Source organism: Juglans regia, chromosome 7, assembly GCF_001411555.2.
Source record: "Juglans regia cultivar Chandler chromosome 7, Walnut 2.0, whole genome shotgun sequence".
NCBI classification, from domain to species: domain Eukaryota; kingdom Viridiplantae; phylum Streptophyta; class Magnoliopsida; order Fagales; family Juglandaceae; genus Juglans; species Juglans regia.
The window spans coordinates 49,128,705-49,152,253 of NC_049907.1; the positions used below are offsets into that span (position 1 = coordinate 49,128,705).

General features: G+C 36.0%; 2 protein-coding genes across 3 annotated transcripts; one reads left to right on the plus strand and one right to left on the minus strand.

Moving 5' to 3' along the window:
- The first annotated feature begins 4,983 nt into the window (after window positions 1-4,983).
- Window positions 4,984-11,400, plus strand: LOC108997130 (patatin-like protein 6). 2 transcript variants are annotated; one of them, XM_018973275.2, is made up of 4 exons: window positions 4,984-5,392; window positions 5,581-6,976; window positions 9,048-9,359; window positions 10,531-11,400. In XM_018973275.2, the coding sequence occupies exons 2-3, from the start codon at window positions 5,840-5,842 to the stop codon at window positions 9,315-9,317; spliced, it is 1,407 nt and encodes a 468-aa protein (XP_018828820.1). In that variant the 5' UTR covers window positions 4,984-5,392; window positions 5,581-5,839; the 3' UTR covers window positions 9,318-9,359; window positions 10,531-11,400. The 2 variants fall into 2 exon arrangements, with proteins under 2 accessions (XP_018828820.1, XP_018828819.1); XM_018973274.2 differs by having other exon boundaries at window positions 4,984-6,976.
- A 5,395-nt stretch (window positions 11,401-16,795) lies between these two features.
- Window positions 16,796-22,851, minus strand: LOC108997161 (chorismate synthase, chloroplastic-like). Its single transcript, XM_035692611.1, has 13 exons — window positions 22,630-22,851; window positions 22,136-22,286; window positions 21,844-21,920; window positions 21,703-21,761; window positions 20,994-21,077; window positions 20,813-20,905; window positions 19,958-20,038; window positions 19,054-19,185; window positions 18,786-18,892; window positions 18,616-18,706; window positions 18,429-18,494; window positions 18,225-18,309; window positions 16,796-17,261 (listed from the first exon to the last, which is right to left on the minus strand). The coding sequence occupies exons 1-13, from the start codon at window positions 22,772-22,774 to the stop codon at window positions 17,113-17,115; spliced, it is 1,320 nt and encodes a 439-aa protein (XP_035548504.1). The 5' UTR covers window positions 22,775-22,851; the 3' UTR covers window positions 16,796-17,112.
- Window positions 22,852-23,549: the final 698 nt, after the last annotated feature.

A 23,549-nucleotide genomic window follows, 5' to 3' on the forward strand; every position in this document is an offset into this window, starting at 1 on the left:
AATGTCGGGATTTTTATTTTGGGGGGTCCTAAATTCGTCCCTATGCGTAAGGGTATAAAACATAAATGGAGGAAGGGACAATTACCTGCATGACCAGACAAAGCAATAACGAGACTTGAAGCGGGAGGATAATAGATAAAATAAGGGAGATAAGACATAAAGTAGGGACATAGATTATGTTCATTTTGGATACATAAATGATTTTATTTCATCTCATTTTATTATTATAATTTTTCTAAATTTTTTTATAAAATATAATAAATAATTTAACCTTTTCAAATCTTAAAACAATAATAATATTAAAAATAATATTTTATTCAATTTTTAACTTTCATCTAAAATCATCTCATCTCATTTTATCTTACTATTCAAACATAACCTATAAGAGAGGGAGACAAAAATAGAGAATGGGGTTTCTAGTTTTGGTTTCCTTGAAGAGAGAACGAAAACCAAGAAGCGGGAAGGACAACTCGAATATAAGAGAATACCCTACCTACAAGCACTTATAGAGGACTTTGTGATGATTGAGAGTTTGATATTCATGGACATAGGTATCAGTATCAAACCATGTAAATATTGTCCTTATTTACTTTCAGTTATTTATGATTAAGCAATCCATAAATAAGAGTCTCAAGCACATTATCATTGCAAACCACCACATGAGATGAGAGATTCACCTGATCATATTGTAGGCATTCGACCGTGATTGAAAAATATATCAACAAAAATGAACTTATAAATTGATATACCTTATAGGCATCAGCTTATAGTTTCTTCTGAAAAGTTCATCAAATGTTTTCCGTCTCTTTTTGGTATCTAAGTGACGGTGAACATCCTTAAGATAGCCTACCTCTTGTTATGTTAATAACTTATATAAATGACATGAAAATTGTTCCTTCACCTCTTCCATCATATGGATAATAAAAGTTGTTTTCTGTATAAAGTCGTCCCTTCCTTCTATATTTAATTTTCTTGCATAGACTTTATTATTATGATAAATTATCTCAAGATACATTTTTCATGATTTTCAAGTAATACATAATTTTGTAATAAGTCTACAACTACAACAAAAAATAATGAAATTATGATTGGAATGGATGTTTACGCCCCTTATCGGGCTGGACCTAACTTACCCAGTCGCCCAGCAACCAAAGTATAATCAACCCACTAGTCAAAGAGATAAGAAAGAGGCCCAGGGCCTATGCTGGAAGAAAGTAGACATGGAGTGATGGGACGCTGACATTTCTGACACCGCCCCATGCACTCATGTAATGATAGGGCCACACCGCCCGTAAGGATTGACATGAAATGCGGATATGAGTCACAATGAGGCACCCTGTCCTTGATAGTGTGTGCGACACTACCCTTGTCCATAATAGAACACATGGAAAGTGGCTGAACTTACCAACCTACCACAAGGATGTGACATGAGAAGGCCAAAGCACATCAAAGGTGAGGACTTGGGATCCCATTTGAAAGGCATACACCTCTAGCGCAGAGTACATAGGACCACCTCAGCAGGCAGTATAAAAGTCGAGCACCAGGTTAAAATTACTCTATACATTCTACTATATACTAAAATTATTTGTAAGGAGGAAAAGACTGACTTTGGCATCCGAAGCGTTTCATCAACCCCAAGCCTACACTTTTCTTGTATTGCAGGTGATCAAGCCCGATGACCCGTGTGCAAAACATGTCATCAACAATGATAATTAAAAAGCTCATGAATAGAAATTATCTAATTTAACTGACCTAGTTGGTGCAACCCGTGAGTTGGTACAAAACAAGATGATACTGATTATGATACTGGTGCACATAATATAAAACAACCCTTTAACATGAAATAAAGGTTTAGTTTTTTTGCCAAAAACAAATATTTAGTTTTAAGTACAAAATCCTTGATTTTATTTTATGGAATGTTATAATTGCTTTAATTGACTTTTTGTTATGGTCAAAAGAAGAAGAGGGTAATGAATAAGATACAAATTACCAATAATTGGGTAAAAAATCAGCATAATTTGTGCGGAGTCAAAATCTCGACTTCAGGTGTCAGTGTGTCACCAATCGTTTTTGTCCAGTTGGTTGCTATAATTCCAAAGTTACAAGAAAGAAATTCAAAACTCTTAGAGTCTTATCCACTGTATAGGTCTACTAAATTACAGTTAAAAAATCTCAGCATAAATGAAATTATCGAAATATGAAGCATCTAGATTGCCCAAATTGAAGGATCCACAATTCCTCTTGGATTCTTCAATCTGGCCATTTATGTTTACCTAAAGATAAATATTAAAATTTGGAAAATGTCAAAGAAATTTCAAAAAATTTGTTTTAAAAATTAAAATATTTTGATAAGTTTTTTTTTTTTTTTAAGGGAAACTGTTATCATTAATTTATCAGAGAAACTTACATACATGATTAGATACATTCTGGGATGTCCTCATATCAAACATAACATCATAAATCAAAATAATGCATTTAGAGCTCCACTAGTACACGATTTCCTTTTATGACTGGTTTGGTCTTCACTATTGCTGATACTCTCTATAAATAAACGTCTAAGAGACAATACTCTCTGCCTAAACAGAGACTTAGTCTCTACAGACAAATGTTTGAGAGACAAACTTTTTTCTTTTCTTTAATTAACAATAATGAAACAAAAAAGGAAAGTAGTAAGAAAGATGTGAAAAATGACAGATTACAGTTTGAACCAACTTCGTCAGACTTTGGAATATGTGACAGCTCGTTAAGGCAATATACTTGTCTCTTTTTAGCCACAAAGGTCAGATATGAAAGGTCTGGTGGTGGCAACTCCAGTGATCTGGCACATGTGTCGAGAAGAGCTGTCGGAATGGGTGGCATGCGAGGACCACGCTCATATGTAGGCGGCGCGTGAAAACCACACGTAGTGATTTTTACAAAACCACCACTTTTTTTCTGAACGATTTTCAACTTGAGAATCTGCTTGTGCCACGCGTGTCTCTCGGGAGTTTTCAAAAAGTCGTAAATGTCTTTTTCGACCTTGAAGAAAGCAAAATAAACTTTGAGAGACAATATGAATAAATGGAGGAAATAGAAAATAAGAGGGCGAAAATCAGAACTGAAGGGAGGGAGACTAGAGAGGGGGAAGGAGGCACCTAGCTTTCATAAGTTAAGTTGATTATAAAATTGTATACTAAATTTTGAAACATATATTTTAAAAAAGGATATGATTTATACAGTGTGCATGCCTACACATTCATTTTAAAAAAGTGGATATATTTAAAATACACATAAAACTTTTATTTTTAATAATAAATGAAATTTTTTTTAAATGAAAATTTGCACAAAAACTAGTACATTATAAAAAAATAATGCTACTTAATCACATGAAATTTATCACTCAAATGAACTTTTTGACGTAGGACTACTATGTAATGCTTCGTGATTTATTAAAAAAAATTAAAACACAACTATAAAAGAGTAAAGAAAAACTAAAATTTCAATTTTTCTTTTTTGTATTTTCACAAGTCTTTTGATTTGAACCTTTTTTTTTTTTTTTATGTTTTTAATAAATTCCATAATACTAAGGTTTGGTTTAGATAATGAAAGTTCATTGTCTCATCTCATCTTATCTCATCTGATCTCAACTTTTCAATTTAAATTTTTAATCATTAACTAATCATTATAATTTTTCTAAAATTTTAAATAAAACACAAATTTAATTCAGTCTTTTCAAATATCAAAATAATATTTTAATTTTATAATATTTTTATTTAATTTATTCTCTCTCGTCTTTCAAAACTCTATAAAATATTTTAACTCAAACCATTTGTAACTCATCTCCTCTCAATTCAAATATCTCACAACTATTCATAAATTATTTTAATTTATCTCAATTTACTATCTAAACTAGTCATAAATAATAGAGCCACGTAAGAACAACTTCAATAGATTAGCTAAAAGCAAAAAAAAAAATGCATGTTAGGAGTTACTGGGACAAAAAAAGGGTCCGCATTGGATTATGCAAAGTATTTAAACAGTTGATTTTTGCCATAATATATCTAAAACAAAAGTCACGGTAGATGAACTAAATATTTTTTTTATTATTACTTTTCGAACATTCTCTCTTCTCTCGATATTTCCTATTATAAACTAGATTAATTTGATTTGTAATTAAGATATTTATATTAAATTTTAAATGAGTTTAATTAGACATTTGTAATTATTAGCATTAAACTTAACTAATAATTTAATTAGAATATAATTAATAATTAACACATATTTGGTAGATTGGTAAAATATAATAAAAAACAAATAAATAAATAAAATAAATAATAAATAATTATTTTATTATTATATAATAAATAATTAGATAATTCAACATGAGATGCGAATAGAATAGTGAAAGACAAATTTGATTTTGGCTATTCAGACAGGTCCAAGGAGTCCTATTTGACGGTAAGTTTCAAAGGTCGACCAATAATAACTCTTCGAAAAACTAAGATATCGGGCAGATACGGATGAAGAGAACGCCTAAAGTTTGAAAAACATATGAAATAGCCCCCGACCGGCAAAACCTACCGTACCAGGTCGTGACCTAACATTGACCCACTGTACCCGTCAGCACGTATAGCCTAATGGACCCCCACCACCTATACAAGGCATAAACAAAGGGCAATTTCGTCGTAAAACGTAGAGGATTAGTGGGTCTCCATTTCATTGCCGACGGGGTGGCTTAGGCCCCACACGTTACGACAAATGCGCGCGGGAGAAGAAAATTTACCGCAGTTTCACCGTTGATCACGGACACTCTGGGAATGAAGTCCACATCCTAGCCGTTAGATCCTCCAGAGAACGGGGCTGACTGAGCGCAACCGTTGGTGACCAATATATTTACAGGAACAAACTGTAAACCAGGGTTAGGAGACAGCCGTACATGACCATCCTGTGCAGTTAAGGTGGCCACATATATAGGAGAGAAGAAACAGTAAAACAGTCAGAGAGAGAGAGAGAGAGCAGTGTTATCTATATATAATGGATTCTTTAAGAGCTGTGTATATAGAACAGACATGCGCTGCAACAGTTGCGTTCTTGCCTCGTCCTCTGGTTTCTTTGGCTTTTTTAGTTTTTCTTTTTGGTGCTAGTTGGTTGGTTGGTCGGTCGGTCCGTTGATCTTTTACCATGTATGTTTGTAGAGCGCTCTAGCTTGATTTGGCTTGCTTTGCTAAAAGAAACAAACCAGAGTAGAGAAAGAACGTGTGGGAGATTGACCAAAAGGGTTGTGAGGTTTCTTTCTCTGCCCCCTTTTTTTGGTGGAGAATGAAATGATTAGTTTGGAGCCGAACTAAGAGTGTGTAAAAGCGAGCGAGTGTGTTTGGGGGGAGGAAACGCAAAGAAAGAGCGGGCTTTGGAGGTAATTATTTGGGTGCGTTCTCCTGAAGGGGATGCGTGTTGGGCCAGTTTAGTTGAGCATCCTTTTCAATATAAAGTGTTGTGTTACGGAATGTTCTAATTGGGGAGGGGGATACATTTAAGGCTGAGATTTTGAGGCCTAAATTCCTGAAACTGATTTTTATTTTTTGTTATTTTTTATGACAAAAGCAAAAAATACAGGAATTTCATGGGCGTGAGTTTCAAGGTCCAAAGTCTTGTTTCCGAATTTGAGCACGGTAGAAATTTAAGCTGCTCCCATTCAGCTTGAGAGTCAAACGCATAACGATTGGTTCTACAAGCTCTGTCAAAGGTGAACAGGCGGGCATGCAAGGAATCTAGTAGTTAAACCGAAGGCTAATTAGGTTCATCGAAGAGCAGAATACGAAGTGCTTTTTCTATCTGTAATTTCCTCGGAATCTTTGAGAAAATGGGTTCTAATCCAACGGAAATGCAGGAGCCGAGCATCGACACCGACAAGCTTAGCTACGAAATCTTCTCCATCCTGGAGAGCAAGTTCCTCTTCGGCTACGACGACCAGAAGCTATGGATCCCCAAACCGATCACTCCTCCGGACACCGAAGCTCAGCCTCAAGCCCATGTCCAAGTCCAACCCACTACCATCGATAGTAGCGTCTCGGCGATCAAGAACCAGAGAGGTAAAATCTGCATTCTCAGCATCGACGGCGCTGGCATGCGGGGCATTCTCTCGGGCAAAGCTTTGGCCTATTTGGAACACGCGCTCAAAGTGAAATCTGGCAATCCAGACGCCAGAATCGCCGATTATTTCGACGTCGCGGCCGGTTCTGGGATCGGAGGCATTTTCACAGCGATGCTGTTCGCCACGAAGGACCAGAACCGTCCAATTTTCAAGGCGGAGGAAACTTGGAAGTTTCTGGCTGAACAGGGAAAGAGATTTTACCGTTCCTCCTCTGGTTCGGGTTCTAACGGCAGTGGTTTCTTCCGGCGGCTAGTTAGAGGTGGCTCTTCTAGCTCTGCCGGCGTGTCCACGGCCGGTTTGGAGAAAGCGATGAAAGCGGCTTTTATCGAGAACAACCGGAACTTGACGCTGAAAGACACGTTAAAACCGGTGTTGATCCCTTGCTATGACCTGTCCAGCACGGCGCCGTTTCTTTTCTCCCGTGCGGACGCGCTGGAGACCGACAGCTTCGACTTCAGGCTATGGGAGGTCTGCCGAGCCACGTCGGCGGAACCGAGCCTATTCGAACCGGTCCAAATGCGGTCCATCGACGGCCAAACCAGGTGCGTGGCAGTCGACGGCGGTTTAGCAATGAGCAACCCAACCGCCGCGGCAATCACGCACGTGCTACATAACAAACAAGAGTTCCCATTCGTGCGAGGGGTGGAGGACCTGCTGGTGCTATCTATAGGAACGGGTCAGTTGGTGGAGGTGAACTATGACCGGGATCTGATCAAGAACTGGAGGGCCAAGGAGTGGGCTCGACCCATGGCTCGGATATCAGGAGACGGTTCGGCCGAGTTGGTGGACCAGTCCGTAGCCATGGCCTTCGGCCAGGGTAGGAGCAGTAATTACGTGCGCATTCAGGTAAGGCCGCTCGTTTGCTACATTCTAACGTGCGCGTACCGCATTTAATTAAAAGTACAGTATTACATTACACACACTACATAAATATTTGTCACCTCGTTTATTAAGTTCAGAATTTTGGTTGGATTCTTTGGCCGCTTTTGGCGCAAAGAGACACTGTTGGCCAGCCTGGTAGCCAGGTAGTGCACAAGAACTTTGTCATTTCTTGCTGATACACTATACACACATATCCATAGCTCTCCGTGCATGTAAAGATACAAAATTTACATGGGTGGAATGGCTAACATGCGCCGGAGTTTTGGGTTGATGCAATTAATGTCGGTCTTTTGTAACATATTGTTGTTGGTGGTTTCGTATGTTACTGGTTGGCCAATAGGAGCAATTTTTTTTTTTTGGGACCTGTGCCTCTGCCTGCGTGCGTGCGTGGGTTTTGTTCTTAGAGTTAGAGCCATGGGGTTTGCACGTGATGGATGGAATTGGAACTGCTTTCTTTGCCAAACAAAGGGGTTTTGGTTGAATCGAGATCTTAGTTTGTTTCGCGGGTTTCGGTTAAGCCCATATTTTCATCAGGTTTAGGTTAGCCAAGTCCCTTCTTTAAATTTTGCTGTCTTGCACTTTTTGGTGCCGGTTACTTTAAACCTTAAGACTAAAGTTGCTCGATTGTCCTAGAAATTCTGGCTGTTTTTGCTTCTGATTACGCCTTATGTGCAGCAGTATTTGCAGCCATAAATTATTCTTGCTCCTTAGAAGTAAAAAATTAACAACATTCAATAGTTATTAAAGCTATTTAATTATGTCCCCTATGGCTAATCCAACTGTGGCCCAGCTTTAGAACCATTAATTTAATTCTATTTTTATCGTTACATAACTATGTTAATCATATTACTTTCGCCTTTTTTGGGGGTTAATAAAAAAGTACTCTTGCCAAATTTAACCAGTTGAAAATAGCTGTCTTCTTTATTTTGCAGATATTTTGACCTTTTTTGGGGTATATAAGAGCACTCCCAATGGTTTATGTATCTTATCCTTTAAAATACATCATCAAAACTCACTTTTTCTATTTTACATACTAACTTTTACAATATACCATACATCAGTTTATATATTTTTTCTTTATATTATATTATTTAATAGTTTGTTGGAAAAAAAGGTACAAAGAGAGAGAAACTATTGTGAGGGATAAAGTACATGAAAAGACAATAAATAAATAAAATATTTTTACATTTGTGAATAGTTCACTCTACATTTAGCTTAACACTGTAGTAAAATGTAAAGTACATTTGAAAATAAAGAATCCGTTGGAGGTAGTTTCAGGCTACTTTTCTTCAAATTTTACATAAAAATGGGTTTTACAAAACCCATTGTGAGTGCTCTTATGAAAGTACCCTACTTGCTGAAAATAGCTGTCTTCTTCTTCTTCTTGGTTTTTTTTTTTTTTGGCAAGTGGATCATATTGGTCATAATATTTACCCTTGGGTGCAAACCAATCAAAAAAATATTTACCCTTTGTAAAGCCACTCTATATCTTAAAATCTTAATATTATTAAAAAGGCCAGCTATGGTATCTATCACATTTTTGGTGACCATGTACCAGAGCTTGGTTTCTTATTTTGTTGTTTTCCTGCTATTCTAATGCACAGCAGCTCGATTCTACATGAGGAGCACAGTTGAGGGTTTCCCCCATATTTGGTAGCTCCTCTCAATTTACCAAATATGTCAGCTCCTTTTTCCTGCACTGGCATCCAATAACTCCATTAGACTTTCTCATTCCTGCTTTTAAATAGAAAAGAAGCAATTTTGAGATTTTTACCCTCTGGTTCATGCAATATAACTGTACGGATTTGCTTCAAGGGAAAAATGGAGCTCAATTAGGGCTCTCACCTAATGTAGTTGTCAATTAATATCACTTGTTGAGTCCTATCACCTCCCTCCCCAATTGGTTCTTGCCTAAGTAATGGACGCCAATACTTAAGCTGGCTCACTCTCACCTTTATGGTTTCTCACTTCCATGTTTTTGGGGGTTTTTATATTTAACTGAAACACATCTTTCCAATATGTAATGGCATGACAGGCAAATGGTTCGAGCTTGGGGAGGTGTGGAGCCAATGTGGATACAGACCCAAGTCCCACTAATGTAAACATGCTCACTGGACTAGCAGAGGAGATGCTAAAACAGAAGAATGTTGAGTCGGTGCTCTTTGGAGGCAAGAGGATTGGAGAGCAACGCAACTTTGAGAAACTTGACTGGTTTGCTGGAGAACTGGTGTTGGAGCATCAGAGGAGGAGTTGCAGAATAGCTCCCACTGTAGCTTTCAAGCAAGCTGCACCAAAACCCTCCTAGACTGATCTACCAGTCAATACCACAACCTAGCTAGCTAAAAAGGTAAGCATTCCCTTTCTGCTACATTTTAATAAGTTCCAATTATTTAATATCAATTTCAAAGGGAGCAATATGCCAATGCCAGCGGACCATATTAGAATTTTGAAATGATCTGTAGGGAAGGAGTCCATCTTAATACAGTTAATATCACAGAAGGGCCACTGAACTGCCTTGTATGATTGGATTCAATTTTAGCTTTGACTTTGGTGCTAATATGCTAAAAGACTATGGTCGTTGATGCCATAATTGAATGACAGTGTACCTTCTTATCATTACCTGTGCCCAATTTACCTCTTCAACATGGAGAGGTCCCCCATCTTCAAAACTAATTTCACACAACTGCTGTTGAACAATTGGATATACAGCTACAAATTCTCATTAAACCAAAATTTTTTTCGTAATACTGTTCAGATTTTTTTTTTTGTAACTTTATGTAAATTTTAGTTTCCCTTGTGTACGTTTGCGTATTTGAACTATGGTAGTCATTTTCTACGTCCTTGTGTGCTAATCATGAACATTTCCTTCTTTGTTTTTCTGGTCATACTTCGTTTTAGATGATGTGGGGTTCATAGACCCCGCTGTTGTCAGCCCACCGACACTATTATTTGAAATAGCCATGGGTGACATTTTAGTCATTTAGAATGAAACACCTGAAAAAGTTTTGTTGGGAGGTTACTTTTGTAATTTGGTAGATACCCAAATCATTGTGGGTGTCCAAAGTGAAGGCATTTCCGTGGTCCGGAAGAGAGTTTTTCCGGTTGATTATGTTTGGTTTGACCATTGGGACTAAAATTATTTCTTTGCTAGTCTGACTTTGGCCTACAAAATCACATCGACTCTTCCCGATTCGGATGAGGGAAATGGTTTGCCTTTGAGTAGTCTACCATTCACATTTGCTCCATTTTAAATATATGTTTTTAAGAATTTATTATTACCTACTTTTTAAAATAAATTATTTATTAGACATTGTGTCTACTACTTTAATACGAAGTTAATGACACTTCAAAAAAGGTTATTTTATTTTTTATTTCAATAACCGTGCCATTTTAACTTCACTCATCATGCATTTCTTATCTGGTGTAATTTTCATGTATTTCTGGTACCTTATGCACTTCATAGGACTGTCTGTCCCATTTCGGGCTTTTAAATGATCAACTGTGTCTCTGAGATGCAGGTGGAAAAAATATTATCTGAAATAAGAAGAATGAAGAGAAGGAAGAAGAAAGGTAATATAGTAGCAGCTTTTACTTTATGGAAGTGAAGTAGAAAGACAATGGGAGGCCAGGGAATCGGGTGAAAAGGACAAGTAATGTTAAAAGGGTGGAAGATCTTATGGGGATACTTTGCCTGCTAGAGGACAGGCATTGTGGTGTCCACTCCACCTTTCTACAATGGCAAGCAGCCGTGAAGAAAAAGTTAGTTAGTTCAAGCTTTTCAAGGTCAAACAAGTATCAGGTGTGAATCTTTTTCATTTCAAATTGAGATGGTAGGGTGGGAAAACTGTTCCATATTTCTTCCCATGCCTACTTTACTTTTCCCCTTTTTTTCTCCTTTTCCTTTTTTAAAAATTGTTTTTTTTTTTTTTTACCCCATCCCGATCTCAAGAAACTTGAGTGTGGGGGTGGTGGGCTGCCTTGTGATAAAACCCAGAAACATGCCAAAATTATTTTTCGTCAGACGTTGGTCTTTTTATTTGTCGGTTTTTTCTTTCTTTACTTGAATATAGATTGTAGTGGTGGAGAAAGAGATTTGAGAATGGGATGCAGTCTTTTAGCAGCCGACCCCATTCATCCTGAGATTGGGATTGATGGATGTACCAATTTGGCGGATTGTAGTTGGACCCTTTCTACAAGATCACAAGTAGAATTTTATCTATAGGTCTTTGTGGGTCTACTTGAATTTTCTGTCTTCAAATTCTGATTATTATTGTTATCAACAACTTGTAAATTTCTGTGTGGTAAGAAGTGGTGGCAGTGGTTGATGTTTGGCTCAATTCTCTGTAGCCTGTTTGTTGAGTTCGTCTATATAAAGCTTTCTTTCATAATTCTTATCATGATTAGCTTTGTTGGTTGCCCCTTGTTGACTATGAGTGGGCACTTCAAGACACATTGATGGGAGGATTTGCTTTGCTATTTTTTTGTTGGAAGAGCTCGTCTTCCTTCATGCAGTAGGGTCGGCCATGTTGCTCCAAATACTTAGGTTAGGTATTTGGATAATCAAATAATTTAGTGATGACACTTGCTGCCTATCTCGGCTTCTTTGTCTTCTTCTTCTTTCGCAGAAGATGCAGGTTAAAAATTAATCAGTCTTCTAAATCTGATTTGAAACATGGAAAGGGTTTCTTCGAGGTTAATGCTCTGTGCAAATAAAACTGATCATCATGATATGATGCAGTGTCTTCGAATAGCATGGATTCTCATTCCTCTAAAGTTTTTTTTTTAAACCGAAAGTTAAAAGAGAAATAAACACAAGAAATAAGTGTTATTTTTTGGGACATTAGCCCTAATAGTGAGGAGGGGTTTGAACCCCCAACCATAGACCCAATAGTGAGGGGGGTTTGAACCCTTTGACCATTTATTAAAATCTCAATGGATCATATTTTCCTTTTATCTCTCTTTATTTTTTATTTTTTAAAGTAAATTTATCTAACACTGTAATAGCCACTAACTGCGACTACCCTTTTCTCTTTACCTTTCGCTATTCCCAGCGTGATTCCTTGTTGGGAAAACTATGATTAGACTTGCTTGCTTTTTGTTGCAAGCTCCCGTGATTAATCATTTCGAGCTATTTAGTTCAACACTGTTAAGATATAAATAATAAAAATCTATCTTTTTTATCAACTTAAATTTTTGAAATAAATAATAATTTTACACGATATCAAAGTAGAGATCTTGAGTTCGAACATTGACTTTACACTCTATCTCATTTAATTAAACATTCCATGTACTGGGTCATCTATTGATGAAGAGTTTGACTTACATGTAAGATAGAGTGATAAGATATAAAATAAATAATAAAAATTTACATTTTCATATCCGCTTAAATTTTTAGAATAAATGGTGATTTTACAAACACAACTATAAAATATCAATAAATTATAAATGACATTTGTTTAAAATTTGTCAATTCAGAAAATAAAAAATAAAAAACTTTAAAATTCAAATAAGAGAGGTTGAGCCTCAATTAAAAGAATGTATTGGTTAAAAGAATGATGGTCTTGCTCTAAGCATGACATTGAGAGGTTAAAAGAATGTCTGAGAAATAGGTGACAACTATATTTTCCTTGTGGCGTGTTTGGATCTCTTATTTTTTAGGAAACAAAAAACAGAACAAGAGAATAAACAAACAAACAAACAAACAAACAAATTAGCAAAACATTTTCCTTGAGACATGGAGAGCCATCACTACTTCCGCCACTGATAAAGATGCTATCAATATCATTATCTCCATCCAATCATCAATATCTGTATTATTCGTTGCTAATTACACTTGTAGTTCTTTGGAAAATAAAACCAAAATAGTTGTATCCATGCATTACTCACCCTCTGATCAAATGAATGACTCTTTCGTGAAATCATGTCCTTTCATTTCCTTTTTAGCATTGATAATATCCAAGGTCATTTGCATTAGCTCTCCATCTCCATATTCATGTATTGGTTATCTGGAATGGATTAAAATCCAATATCCTAGAGTTAATTTGAAAATAAATATTATCTCACTCCATTAAAATTAAAAAAATAATAATAAAATAAAAAATCTTTCCGGTTGAGATTCCCTATTATGAGAGTGTTTTTCACTTGTGAGATGGGTCGATGTAGGGTGAAAAAAGAAAAACAAGGAAAGAGTAACATGGGCAAATGAATGCGTTTACTGTAATGAAAATTCAAGGAATTGTGTCCAATTCGGCATCATTATCGACAATGTACAGTAAATTAAAGGAACAAAGCTCGATTAGACCAAAAGGAAAAAAGAAAAAGAAAAAGAAATTACTCCGTCTTAACAGGCTTTTTTATGCTTAATTTTCCAATCAAGACCCTACCAAAGTCTCAAACCAAACATTTTCTGTAGCAAATATCAAAGTGATTTCTTTTTGCACTTTGAGCAATCATATTAATATATATGTCAATACCTATTGTCCTATTGTTCAAGTCCTTTCAGTCCTATTTCCCCAAAAGTTTCTCACTTTCCTTTGCTTTAATCCTTTTCCCATAATCTTTTTGTAGACAATTTAGAGGGTCTGTTTTAGTGATGATGTTGATTAGGTATATTCTTTTCTGACTGGTAAATGATAGGTATTCTTATACCTAAGTTGTTTGTCCATGTTTGAATCTACACTACTTAGTTAATTGAACAAGTGCGTTCAAGTGATTTCTCCTTCCTGTACTTAAAAAATAAAAGAGATTCCAAAAAATACATAAATAATTTCGGATTAAGATTGTGTTTGGGTAGTGAGATATTTTATGAATAATAATGAAAAAGTAATGAATGAATATTGAATAGTAGTGAAAAGTAATAATAAAATAATAAATAGTAGTGAGATATACTTGAGAATACCTCGGTACCCAAATATTATAAATTCACTACAGAAGTCCGAAGGATGCCTATGAATTTATAAACCACCAACCAATTCTATACTTAGTAGATGTGGGACCGTAACATCAAACTAGACCTAAGACTGCCCCCAAAGAGCCAATATTTAAAAAAAACAAAAACAAAAAGGAATCGTGAACAAAATGTCCTTATTTTTTTTTTCAGTCGGTGGTTGCATGGAAAAATACATACAAACCATAGAAAAAGAAAACTAAAAAGACTGCTAATTTTTTCTTCTTTTTTCTAAATATATTAAGAACCATGTGTTGGAGGGTGGATAAGTCGGGCGATTAGTCCAAATTCGTATTCTGGTGCCAAGTCCTTATTAAAGACGTGGAGGCTATGTTCCAATCTGTCCTCTTGTTTATTTTCTCTCTTTTTTTAAATACAATAAAAAAATGTTTTTTTTGTCGCTCTCCTAGCTAGAGCTAGCTTGATGATGCGCTCCTTCTTTCTAAAAATAATACAATTCATGGTCGCCCCCATCAAGCATAAGTACGCCTTTTCTTTGTAATTTAGTATCCATGCAGTGGATGCATGAATTTTGCTTTGGCCTCTTATTATTGCAAAAAGGCATGTCCTTTTTGAGCATTAGATCCACCCCTTTTCATCGTATTAATGCATATCCTTATCTTAATGGATTAGGACGTTTATGGAGCATCTAATCCAAGATGACTCTTACTAAACCACGAATTAGAATTATATATGTAATGGGGTCATGATCATGGAGGTGATGATGGTGACTATACCTTATTGAATTATTTTGCTAATTGAATGATTTTATTTATTATGCTTATAATCGGGTGGTTACAACTTACAGGCTTAATAATCTGATGTTTACTGAAAATGACAACAAAAAATGAGAAGCATATGCACTTTCCCAACCTGACGATAATTTATTATATACGTGATGTGGTTGTAGACCTAGTGTTTGCTTAATTGCCGCAAAAAGACTTGAAGCATTATGATTTGGTAAATGATGATTGTTTTGGACGTGTTTTATCGTCACCGCCTCACGATCACCTGCAACCAAAGAATAAAACAGTTTGGGAGTTCGAGGGAACACCTCCGATACAACATAGAGTAGCATTTCATAAAAAGATTGAAAATTTTTGTGCCCCGAATCCCCTTTTAAAATAGCATTACTTTTGAACGAGTTTTAGAGCTATTGAGAAAGCGTAAAATATGTCTTAGGGAGACGGTACAACTACTGGGAGAAGAAGAAAGAAAAATGGGATGGTAGATGAATGTGGTACGTAGTACTCACAGGCACTGCAAATTACGAAAACTACAGAGCTTCCCTGACATGAAGAAGGTAGGTGTTGAGGGTTTTTCAATCATGCAATTTGTTTTGTGATGACAGGAGTAGAAGAGAAAAATAAAGCAAAAACAACGAACCAGGAAAGGAAGGTGTTGTGCATTTTCAATCACGTAATTTCATCATAATGCTAGCGCCGACAAAAAGAACAATAATTGTGACAAGAACGAACGTCCGCAGTACTCCATGGATGATTGACAAGCCAATTAGACCAAGTCAATGCTGCTAATGGCATTATTTTCGAGCATTTCACGTTATTTTGCTTAAAAATGATGATGAGGACAGGAAAACCGAAAATTAGACAATTTAAATTATTTTAATTTTATTTCAAATCAAGAACTTCCCAAAAGAATATAGATAAAAAAGGCTTAATACAAGCTTTTTATAGAGTTTTGGAATCACTCAAAAGTCCGAGCAATAATTGGATACTACCGAATGGGTCAGGCAAGCCCCCCAACGGAACGGGCTTTTCCTCCGAAAATTTACTAAGGTTCGGGCGTCAACGCTGAACGGGTTTTTGCTATCCTGCTCCGATTATAGAACTTACGTTTACAAAAAGAGGACTGCTATTGGGCTATTGAAACGCTCGGATACGCTTTTTACATGATATTATTATGTAATGCAGTGTAATTTATTGAAAACACATAAAAAAAAAGAAATATTCAAATCAAAAGCACGATTAAAAATACAAAAAGAAAAAAAAAAGATTATATTTCCTCTAATCTTTTTTTGTTTGTGTTTTTAATTTTTTATAATAAATTACGTGATGTCACATCAAGAGGATCGTCTGAACGGTAAGTTTTAGATAGTTAAGTAGTATTATTCTTTAGATAAATATTATAAAAAAATCTTACACCACACACACTTACCTAATTGACATGTGATTTGTTATTTTAATTTTATTTAGACATATATGTTTAAGCATTATGATAAAATGATAAAAATGGTAAATGACATGTTGAATAGCTGAATGTGTGTGATGTAAACTTCCTTTCAAAATTTCTATGTTGTTAATAAAAATATATCATACCGAACTCATCCTTGGATGCTACAAATATATGGGCCTTGTGTTGCGGAACGAACTTTCTGTTCTTTTACCCCTTGTAACTTGTTGTATCACACGTAACTTTGTTGTAGGGTTTATTAAAAAAAATAAAAATATCAATATTTTTTCAATAATGTTACGTACAGTACGCATCACATAATCATTTCGAAAAAAAATAAAATTTATTATTAAAAAATTAATTTTTTTTTTCATGTGAATTATATTTATTCACTTTTTTTTCGAAAGGACTGTACAGCACTTATACATTTCATAATTGCAAATATCATTTCTCTAATTTGTATACACTTTTATAATGTATTGATTGCATAAAAAAAAAAACAAGTATATAATTAGATTTTTTTTATTAAAAAAGATATTCTCGTAGATAAAAGCAATGGCCAGAGGGACGGACATTCTTCTACAAGCAATATAGGATCAGTCGATTAGAATTTAGAGGGCAAAATCACAGAATCCTTCAGATGCCGTAAAAATAAAGCTTCAGAATTCCATTATTTCACATTATTTCTACAAGGGTACTTTGTTTGGCTCCAGCCCCAACCAACCAACCAATGAAGATACGAACAACAAAGCAATGAAGATACGAACAATTCATATAAAACGAATACAAGCCCCGCCCGCTCCATGCATGTGCCAAGAAAGAAGGAAAATAAACGAGAGAAAAAAAAAAACTGAACTAGCGTTCTCATAGACATGCTAATCTCTCTACAATTGTAGGAATATTTCCGCTTACAAATTACACCGAGTGGACGCTAATTAAAATGCTATAGCTGCTTTAGCATCTATTACAAGGGTACTTTGTTTGGCTCCAGCCCCGGCAAAAACATTGGTTCTTGTAGATTTGGATTGATTGGAAACAGATTGCACTGACCATGCTGTGCCATCAATTGATCCAGAAGCACCAGAGCTACCATGGCTTCTACCATCGGCACAGCTGCATCACCATCACCATCCCCAACCAACCAACCAAACAAACTTTGTAAGGGAACATTTCCTCCCAAATAAATCCATGATTAAACAAATCAACAAAAGATATGAATTAAGGATATGATATGCTTCTTAATATAATGTTTTATTATAGACGATGGATAGCATGCTACATTAAGGTTCTCGAAGAGTTGGACTATCTAGGTCAGATCCCATGCTAGTTAGATTTTTTTTTTAAGGGTAAGATAAACATACAAAAAGTAGATCTTGAAACCACAACCTCACCCTGCATCCCCTCTTATGAGAGGTTCTAATTGAACTAGAGCTCACTGCAAATTTCCAGTACTTGTGGACATGGATTGATGGAAAACAAATCACATTCTTAGATTCCACCATCAATCTATCCACAACTACCAGGGCTACCAATGTCTTCTACACTGGTACAACCATCCTGCTGCATCACCATCCCAACCAAACACACAACAAACTTGTTTTTGATAAATCCTCTATTTATTGATATAAAAAAATGGTGAAAACATAGTGCGGAGTATAGAAGAGAAAAAACTTGAAGAGAATTTTCATCATAGTAAATTTATAGGAACACATCAAAAATAATGGAACAACCTCTGAAAGGAAGTTTATTATTTTGCACATCTTACACTTTGAGATATTGATGATAATGTCACAGTTTTCAAATACTCAAGTTTTAGGCTTTTTTCTTTTATATATTTACATACATACATACATACATATACATATATATATTATATATATATAATCTTCCCTCATGGACTCAAACCATTTTATAAATGATTATTTTTGCATGTCATCAATTTAAGAAAAAAGAAAGAAAAGAGAAGAGATCCTAATCAGTTGATATGGTGAGTTCTAATCATCAACTGTAAGAATCTTAATTTGAAAGATTGGCCAAGGTGATGAATAAAATTCGACCTACAAACCAGAGTAATACCTCGTGGGACAACACAAGGATCATGACAACCACGAGCTATTAGTTCCATCTCTTTTTTGTCTCTAGCCACTGTATGCTTCTTCTTCTGCACAGTCGTCACAAAAAATATCAATCGAAACCATTAATCTAAAGAAAGGATAATATGAAATGCTAGGCAAGATGTAAGTATTCAAAAAGTAGCATTTTCATGCCAGGACAGCTTACTCCAATGGTAGCTGTCGGCTTGAAAGCTATTCTCATGCTTATGATTTCCCCATTTGATATTCCTCCCTGCTCGTCAACATAGGCCATCTTAGTGAACCATTCTTTCTCGATGGGGAGGGAGAGAGAGAGAGAGATTAACAAGTCATCCACAGCAAGTGAAGACAAAATTCAATCACATAACAAATACCTGAATCCCACCAGAGCGGTTTGTTCTTGTCCGGATTCTTCCATGCTCGTCAGTGAAGAACTCATCATTATGTTCGCTCCCAGTTAAAAAGGTCTAGAAAGATTTCACAGATAAAGTATTAGAACACACTCGAGACAAATTATAGCCTTTCATGTGCGATGTAAATTAATCAACCTGCAAAGCCACTGCCAATTTCAAAGCCCTTGGTTGCAGGTAATGACATAACAGCTTTAGCAAGCTGAGCTTCAAGTTTGTCAAAAACTGGAGAACCAAGGCCCTGACACAAAATAATGTAATTGATACCTTCAGTTAGAGATTGCAAAATATGAAAGATATTACAGAAAAAAATTATTTGAACAAGTTTTCAGTGCTAAGGTCAAGAAAATGTCCTCTAAATTTCACACGTGGAGGTGCAACAAACACATTTTGGGTTCTTACACGCGGGCAACTCCTCACAATGCAAGTGACAACAACACCAATAGAATTCCCCCTCACACGGACAGCATCTATAGCATCAATCATCTTGTCAGCATATTCCGTATCTGGGCATCTAACAATATTACTCTCGATCTGGTAACATTTTATTAAGAGAAGAATCAGGCAAAAGTGTACACTCAGAATTGAAGGCAATGCATCCAAAACTCGTCAATCTCTAAAACTAAAGCAAGTCAGGAAAAAAAAAAAAAAAACTTTAGTACATAATAATCAAAATGAATTTAGGTTGAAGAGAGTGACGGAGTGAGGGACAAAGAGAATTCATGTCTAGGGTGCTTGCATGGGTGAACCCTTAATGCATTTAGGTCATAATTTTAAAAAGTACTTTTTTTGTGTGTGTTAGGACAGGAAACAGCCTGATATACCTAATGTGTTTATACCATTACAAGCCATCTATGTAATAAACACTGTCATAGTGTTGGCGTTATTCATGTCAAAACTAGTTCACTTTAAGGTTAAGTGGATCCACTGAGAAAATAAACTATTACAGAAATTTTACATGTAAAAAACTAGCATTTCCATCAACAGCGATAAGTCAACTCTAAGACAGCGTGGAGCATGAAGGAAAATGTTATTGACATACAATTCATGAAACAGAAGCTAACTTTTGGCAACAAAAACGTTTTTATCTCAAATCAGAGCAAAGCAATACCACCATGCCACATGAGAAAAAATGGAAATTGAGGAGCAGCAAACAACCATGATTAGGGTATAAAATGAGCTTTATCACTTTTTTGTTATACAAAGAAATACGAATTTTTATTTAGTGCATGGCAATAGTCCTATTGGTCTGCTATTTTGTCACATCACAACATTATGAGATTAAAACTAGCACCAGTTACTTTACCTGATCAAGTGTCAGGGTGTCATGATCAATTACATCCTCTGGAAGTACAACCTTATGAACTTGAGAGACATAAGCAAGAATCTGAAGATCAACAAAAAAAAGTTTAGAAAAAGAAAGATAAAGTGTCGCAAACTACAATCAGCAATATGGTTGCAGCATATAATATATTTATGGATGCACTTTTCCGATGATATATTGAAACAATGTTGACTGAAGAGGTCTCAAACCTTTTACCACCCAAATAATAGAAAGTTAGCCAAGGAAAATTAAGAGCCAGCAGTTTAATTAATTGTTCAGTAACATGTAAGTGGGACCTTGCAGTTGCCAATGTCAGCATCAGGTCTAAATCAAACTTCTGTCCGCGAGCGGCATTTTTAATTTTTTTAACAAGTAATCAAAGATATTAAAAACCAAATAAGCATAGCCTAGGTACTCAGGAAATACACAAAAGGAATGCCTAACTAGAAATAGGAGGCATTTTCAATTTGATGAGGGGAATCAACTTCACTCCGCTAAGCCTTAATTCCAACTAATTTGTGGTTATATCCATGAATCCTCATTAACATAATTAGGGCTAGCCACATTTTTAAGAAGGGGAATTGAGTGCAACAGATTTATACATCTTAAAGTGACTTACCCAACAAGATTTTTCATGCACGTTTATATTGCTATACAATTCCTAATAAAAAAACCAAATGAAATGAACTTAAAAAAATATAGACAGACACACCAAGACGAGAACAAAATCGTGAGCATCGAATACAAGAGTATGCACTACTAATTGAGACCCTCATAATCACAAAGAAATGGACAACAGACAGAGTTTGAACCTGCAACTCAAAACCACAAACGCACCTCAGTTCCAGCGAGGCTCTTTAGGATTTTCTTGGCAACAGCCCCAGCAGCAACTCTCCCAATAGTTTCTCTTGCTGAAGATCTACCACCACCCTTCAATTATAGGTTGAACCAATATGTTTAAATTTCCAAAATGCAAACACTCCTATCAAACTTAAACTCCAAGGGGAAAATATGTTACCTGCACCGCTCTGACACCATACTTCATGTCATAAGTCGCATCTGCATGAGAAGGCCTATAGGCTATTGACATTTCGCTATAATCCTGAAACAATATCATTTGAGATATTATGAGAACCACAAAAGCTGCAAAACAGTTCCAAATGACATCAATTTGCTCAAGAATCAGTGTGTCCATATACTGAATGGGTAAGAAATCAATTCATACCATCCTACACTACAAAAATTTGCTAGGCAAGAAATCATAGCATCCTAAATAACTAGCCAGTATACATCTCCACAACCTTTGAATGGAGTTTACCAAAATTTAGCACATTTAAGAACCTCCAAGAAGCTGAAAATATTCCATTGTGTTTACCCTCGAATAAAATAACGATAGCATCCGAAAATGAATCATCACAGAAGCCATGATTATAAACAATTAATAATACTATGTCAACTGCAATTATTCAATGGGAAAATTCATTCCAAATGCAATATAAGAAGCACTTGAAGGATTGTCTCCATGAGATATCCACATGCACCCCGTGACCTAAAGAGCCCTTAACAGGTGCCCAATTATTTGGAATTAGCTGAGTATAGAATACATGAAGAAAACAAAGACCTAAGAATGGTCTGTCCATTAACCCTCCATACTCACTGTTTATACTCATTAACATTTCCTCTTCAAACATATTGTAATATAAGCACACATAAAAGTAAATACTCACATGTCCTCTTTGATCAGTATTGGGTACAAGTACAGTAATTGGTGTTCCAGTAGTCACTCCTGCATTTAACAATTTTTCTTCTCAATCTGAACACCACAAATGAATAAGTTATTCGATGGCAATGAAAAGAAAGATCTTAACCTTCGGAAACGCCCCAAAGTATTTGGCACGTATCAGTCTCCTTCCTCGGTGTGGTAATTCGACTCTGACCTGGCCTCCTAGACATGGCAACTCCAACAGATTAATCCTCAAAACATTTATTGCCAAGCAAAAATCAGTATCCCAGTATTTCTGTTTCGAACTCTACAAGCTTTAGCACGATATGAAGACAAATCAATAGTCATATCACTCATACACGCATGCTACCATGTAAGTTAAGAACCAAATGTTCATCAGTAATGAATTTGTCGAATAGTTCCATATCATCTAATACCTTCTGTCAAGTTCGAATTGCATATCAGCTTCGGAGAGGCGGAGTCGAGGAGGGCATCCATCAATGACACAACCAACGCCACCCCCAAGAGATTCTCCAAAAGTTGTTACCCGAAAATAATTCCCATGCGTACTCCCAGCAGTCTGGATCTCTGTGATTTAGCATTAATCATATCAGAATCCAAAGATCCAACTTATTAGTCTAATCCATCAATCCCATAACTCTCTCTCTCTCTCTCTCTCTCTCTCTGGTTCAATCATCAATCAAAGTTATGAAGTTAAATTCCATTTAAAAGCAAATTGAAGTGGACGAAATTCACGCTGAAGGATGAGTCGAAGAAAAAATAGCTTATAATGAACAGTAAACTCGACATCCGATAAAATTTCAGAAGATATATTGAAAAATAGCAATAAATTATTTATAAACAAAAAGAATGGCGAATATGGGTCAATTGCATGTAAAAATAGAGAGGGGAGAGAGACAGAGAGACTGACGGAGCTTCTTGGGAGTAGTGGTAGGGATGGAAATATGTAGGGATGAACGAAGAAGATGTGAGTGGAGGTAACGGAGTCCAGAGAAGGCATCGGTTCGGGAGGCGCTGAGAAATGGCTTCGTTGAGAGAGAGGAGGAAGCCATCATCCACCGTATCTCACTACAACGAAGTGAAGTGAACAGAGAGAGAGTGTGAGAGAAGGGTGGTAGTTGAATTTGGTGGGCTTTTTTCTTTTTTTTTTTAACAAAGTCGTTTATACTTCATAGAACTCTGATATATCATCATCTGCATGTGAGAAGAATAACAAACAAACAGCTGGCGTGCAATCCAGCACAATACCGTAGAGACCTGCTGTTTGTTATTCTCTACTGTTATTTGTAACAACTTAGATGCTTTTCAGATTCTTTTTCATTGTGTATATATACATAGCTCTACAAATGGAATATTACAATAGAAAGAATTCATTCTGTTATGCCTTGTGTACTGCCATACCACTCTGTTAACATGGTATCCAGAGCCAGCGACTAACTGTCTCTGCTTAATGGCTGAACTTTCTTTTCCTCCCACTCCCTCCTCTTCCATTACCTCATCCTTTTCCCATATTGTCACCACGAAACTCACTACTGAAAATTATCTTTTATGGAAAGTTCAGACCACTGCATATCTTCGTGGTCAGGATCTCTTCTCCTTCGTTGATGGATCTTCCCCCAGTCCTCCTGAATTTATTTCTCCTTCCAATAACATAATACCCAAATTAAATCCAGCCTTTCTTGCTTGGCGACGCACTGACCAACTCGTCCTCAGCATTCTTTTTTCATCCCTTTCTGAATCTGTTTTAACTCATGTGCTCTCCTCCACCACAGCTCGTCAATTATGGAACTTCATTTCCTCCATGTTTTCCTCTCATTCTCAGGCCAAAGA

What these genes read in the sequence shown, in the direction of transcription:
- LOC108997130 (XM_018973274.2), top strand. Translation starts at nt 5,840, where the DNA reads ATGGGTTCTAATCCAACGGAAATGCAGGAGCCGAGCATCGACACCGAC. An exon ending in GTAATTACGTGCGCATTCAG is followed by an intron (nt 6,977 to 9,047) that starts GTAAGGCCGCTC and finishes ATGGCATGACAG; the next exon opens with GCAAATGGTTCGAGCTTGGG.
- LOC108997161 (XM_035692611.1), bottom strand. Translation starts at nt 22,774, where the DNA reads ATGATGGCTTCCTCCTCTCTCTCAACGAAGCCATTTCTCAGCGCCTCC. An exon ending in CACTACTCCCAAGAAGCTCC is followed by an intron (nt 22,287 to 22,629) that starts GTCAGTCTCTCT and finishes GCTAAATCACAG; the next exon opens with AGATCCAGACTGCTGGGAGT. An exon ending in GGCAGTGGCTTTGCAGGTTG is followed by an intron (nt 18,707 to 18,785) that starts ATTAATTTACAT and finishes ATCTTTCTAGAC; the next exon opens with CTTTTTAACTGGGAGCGAAC.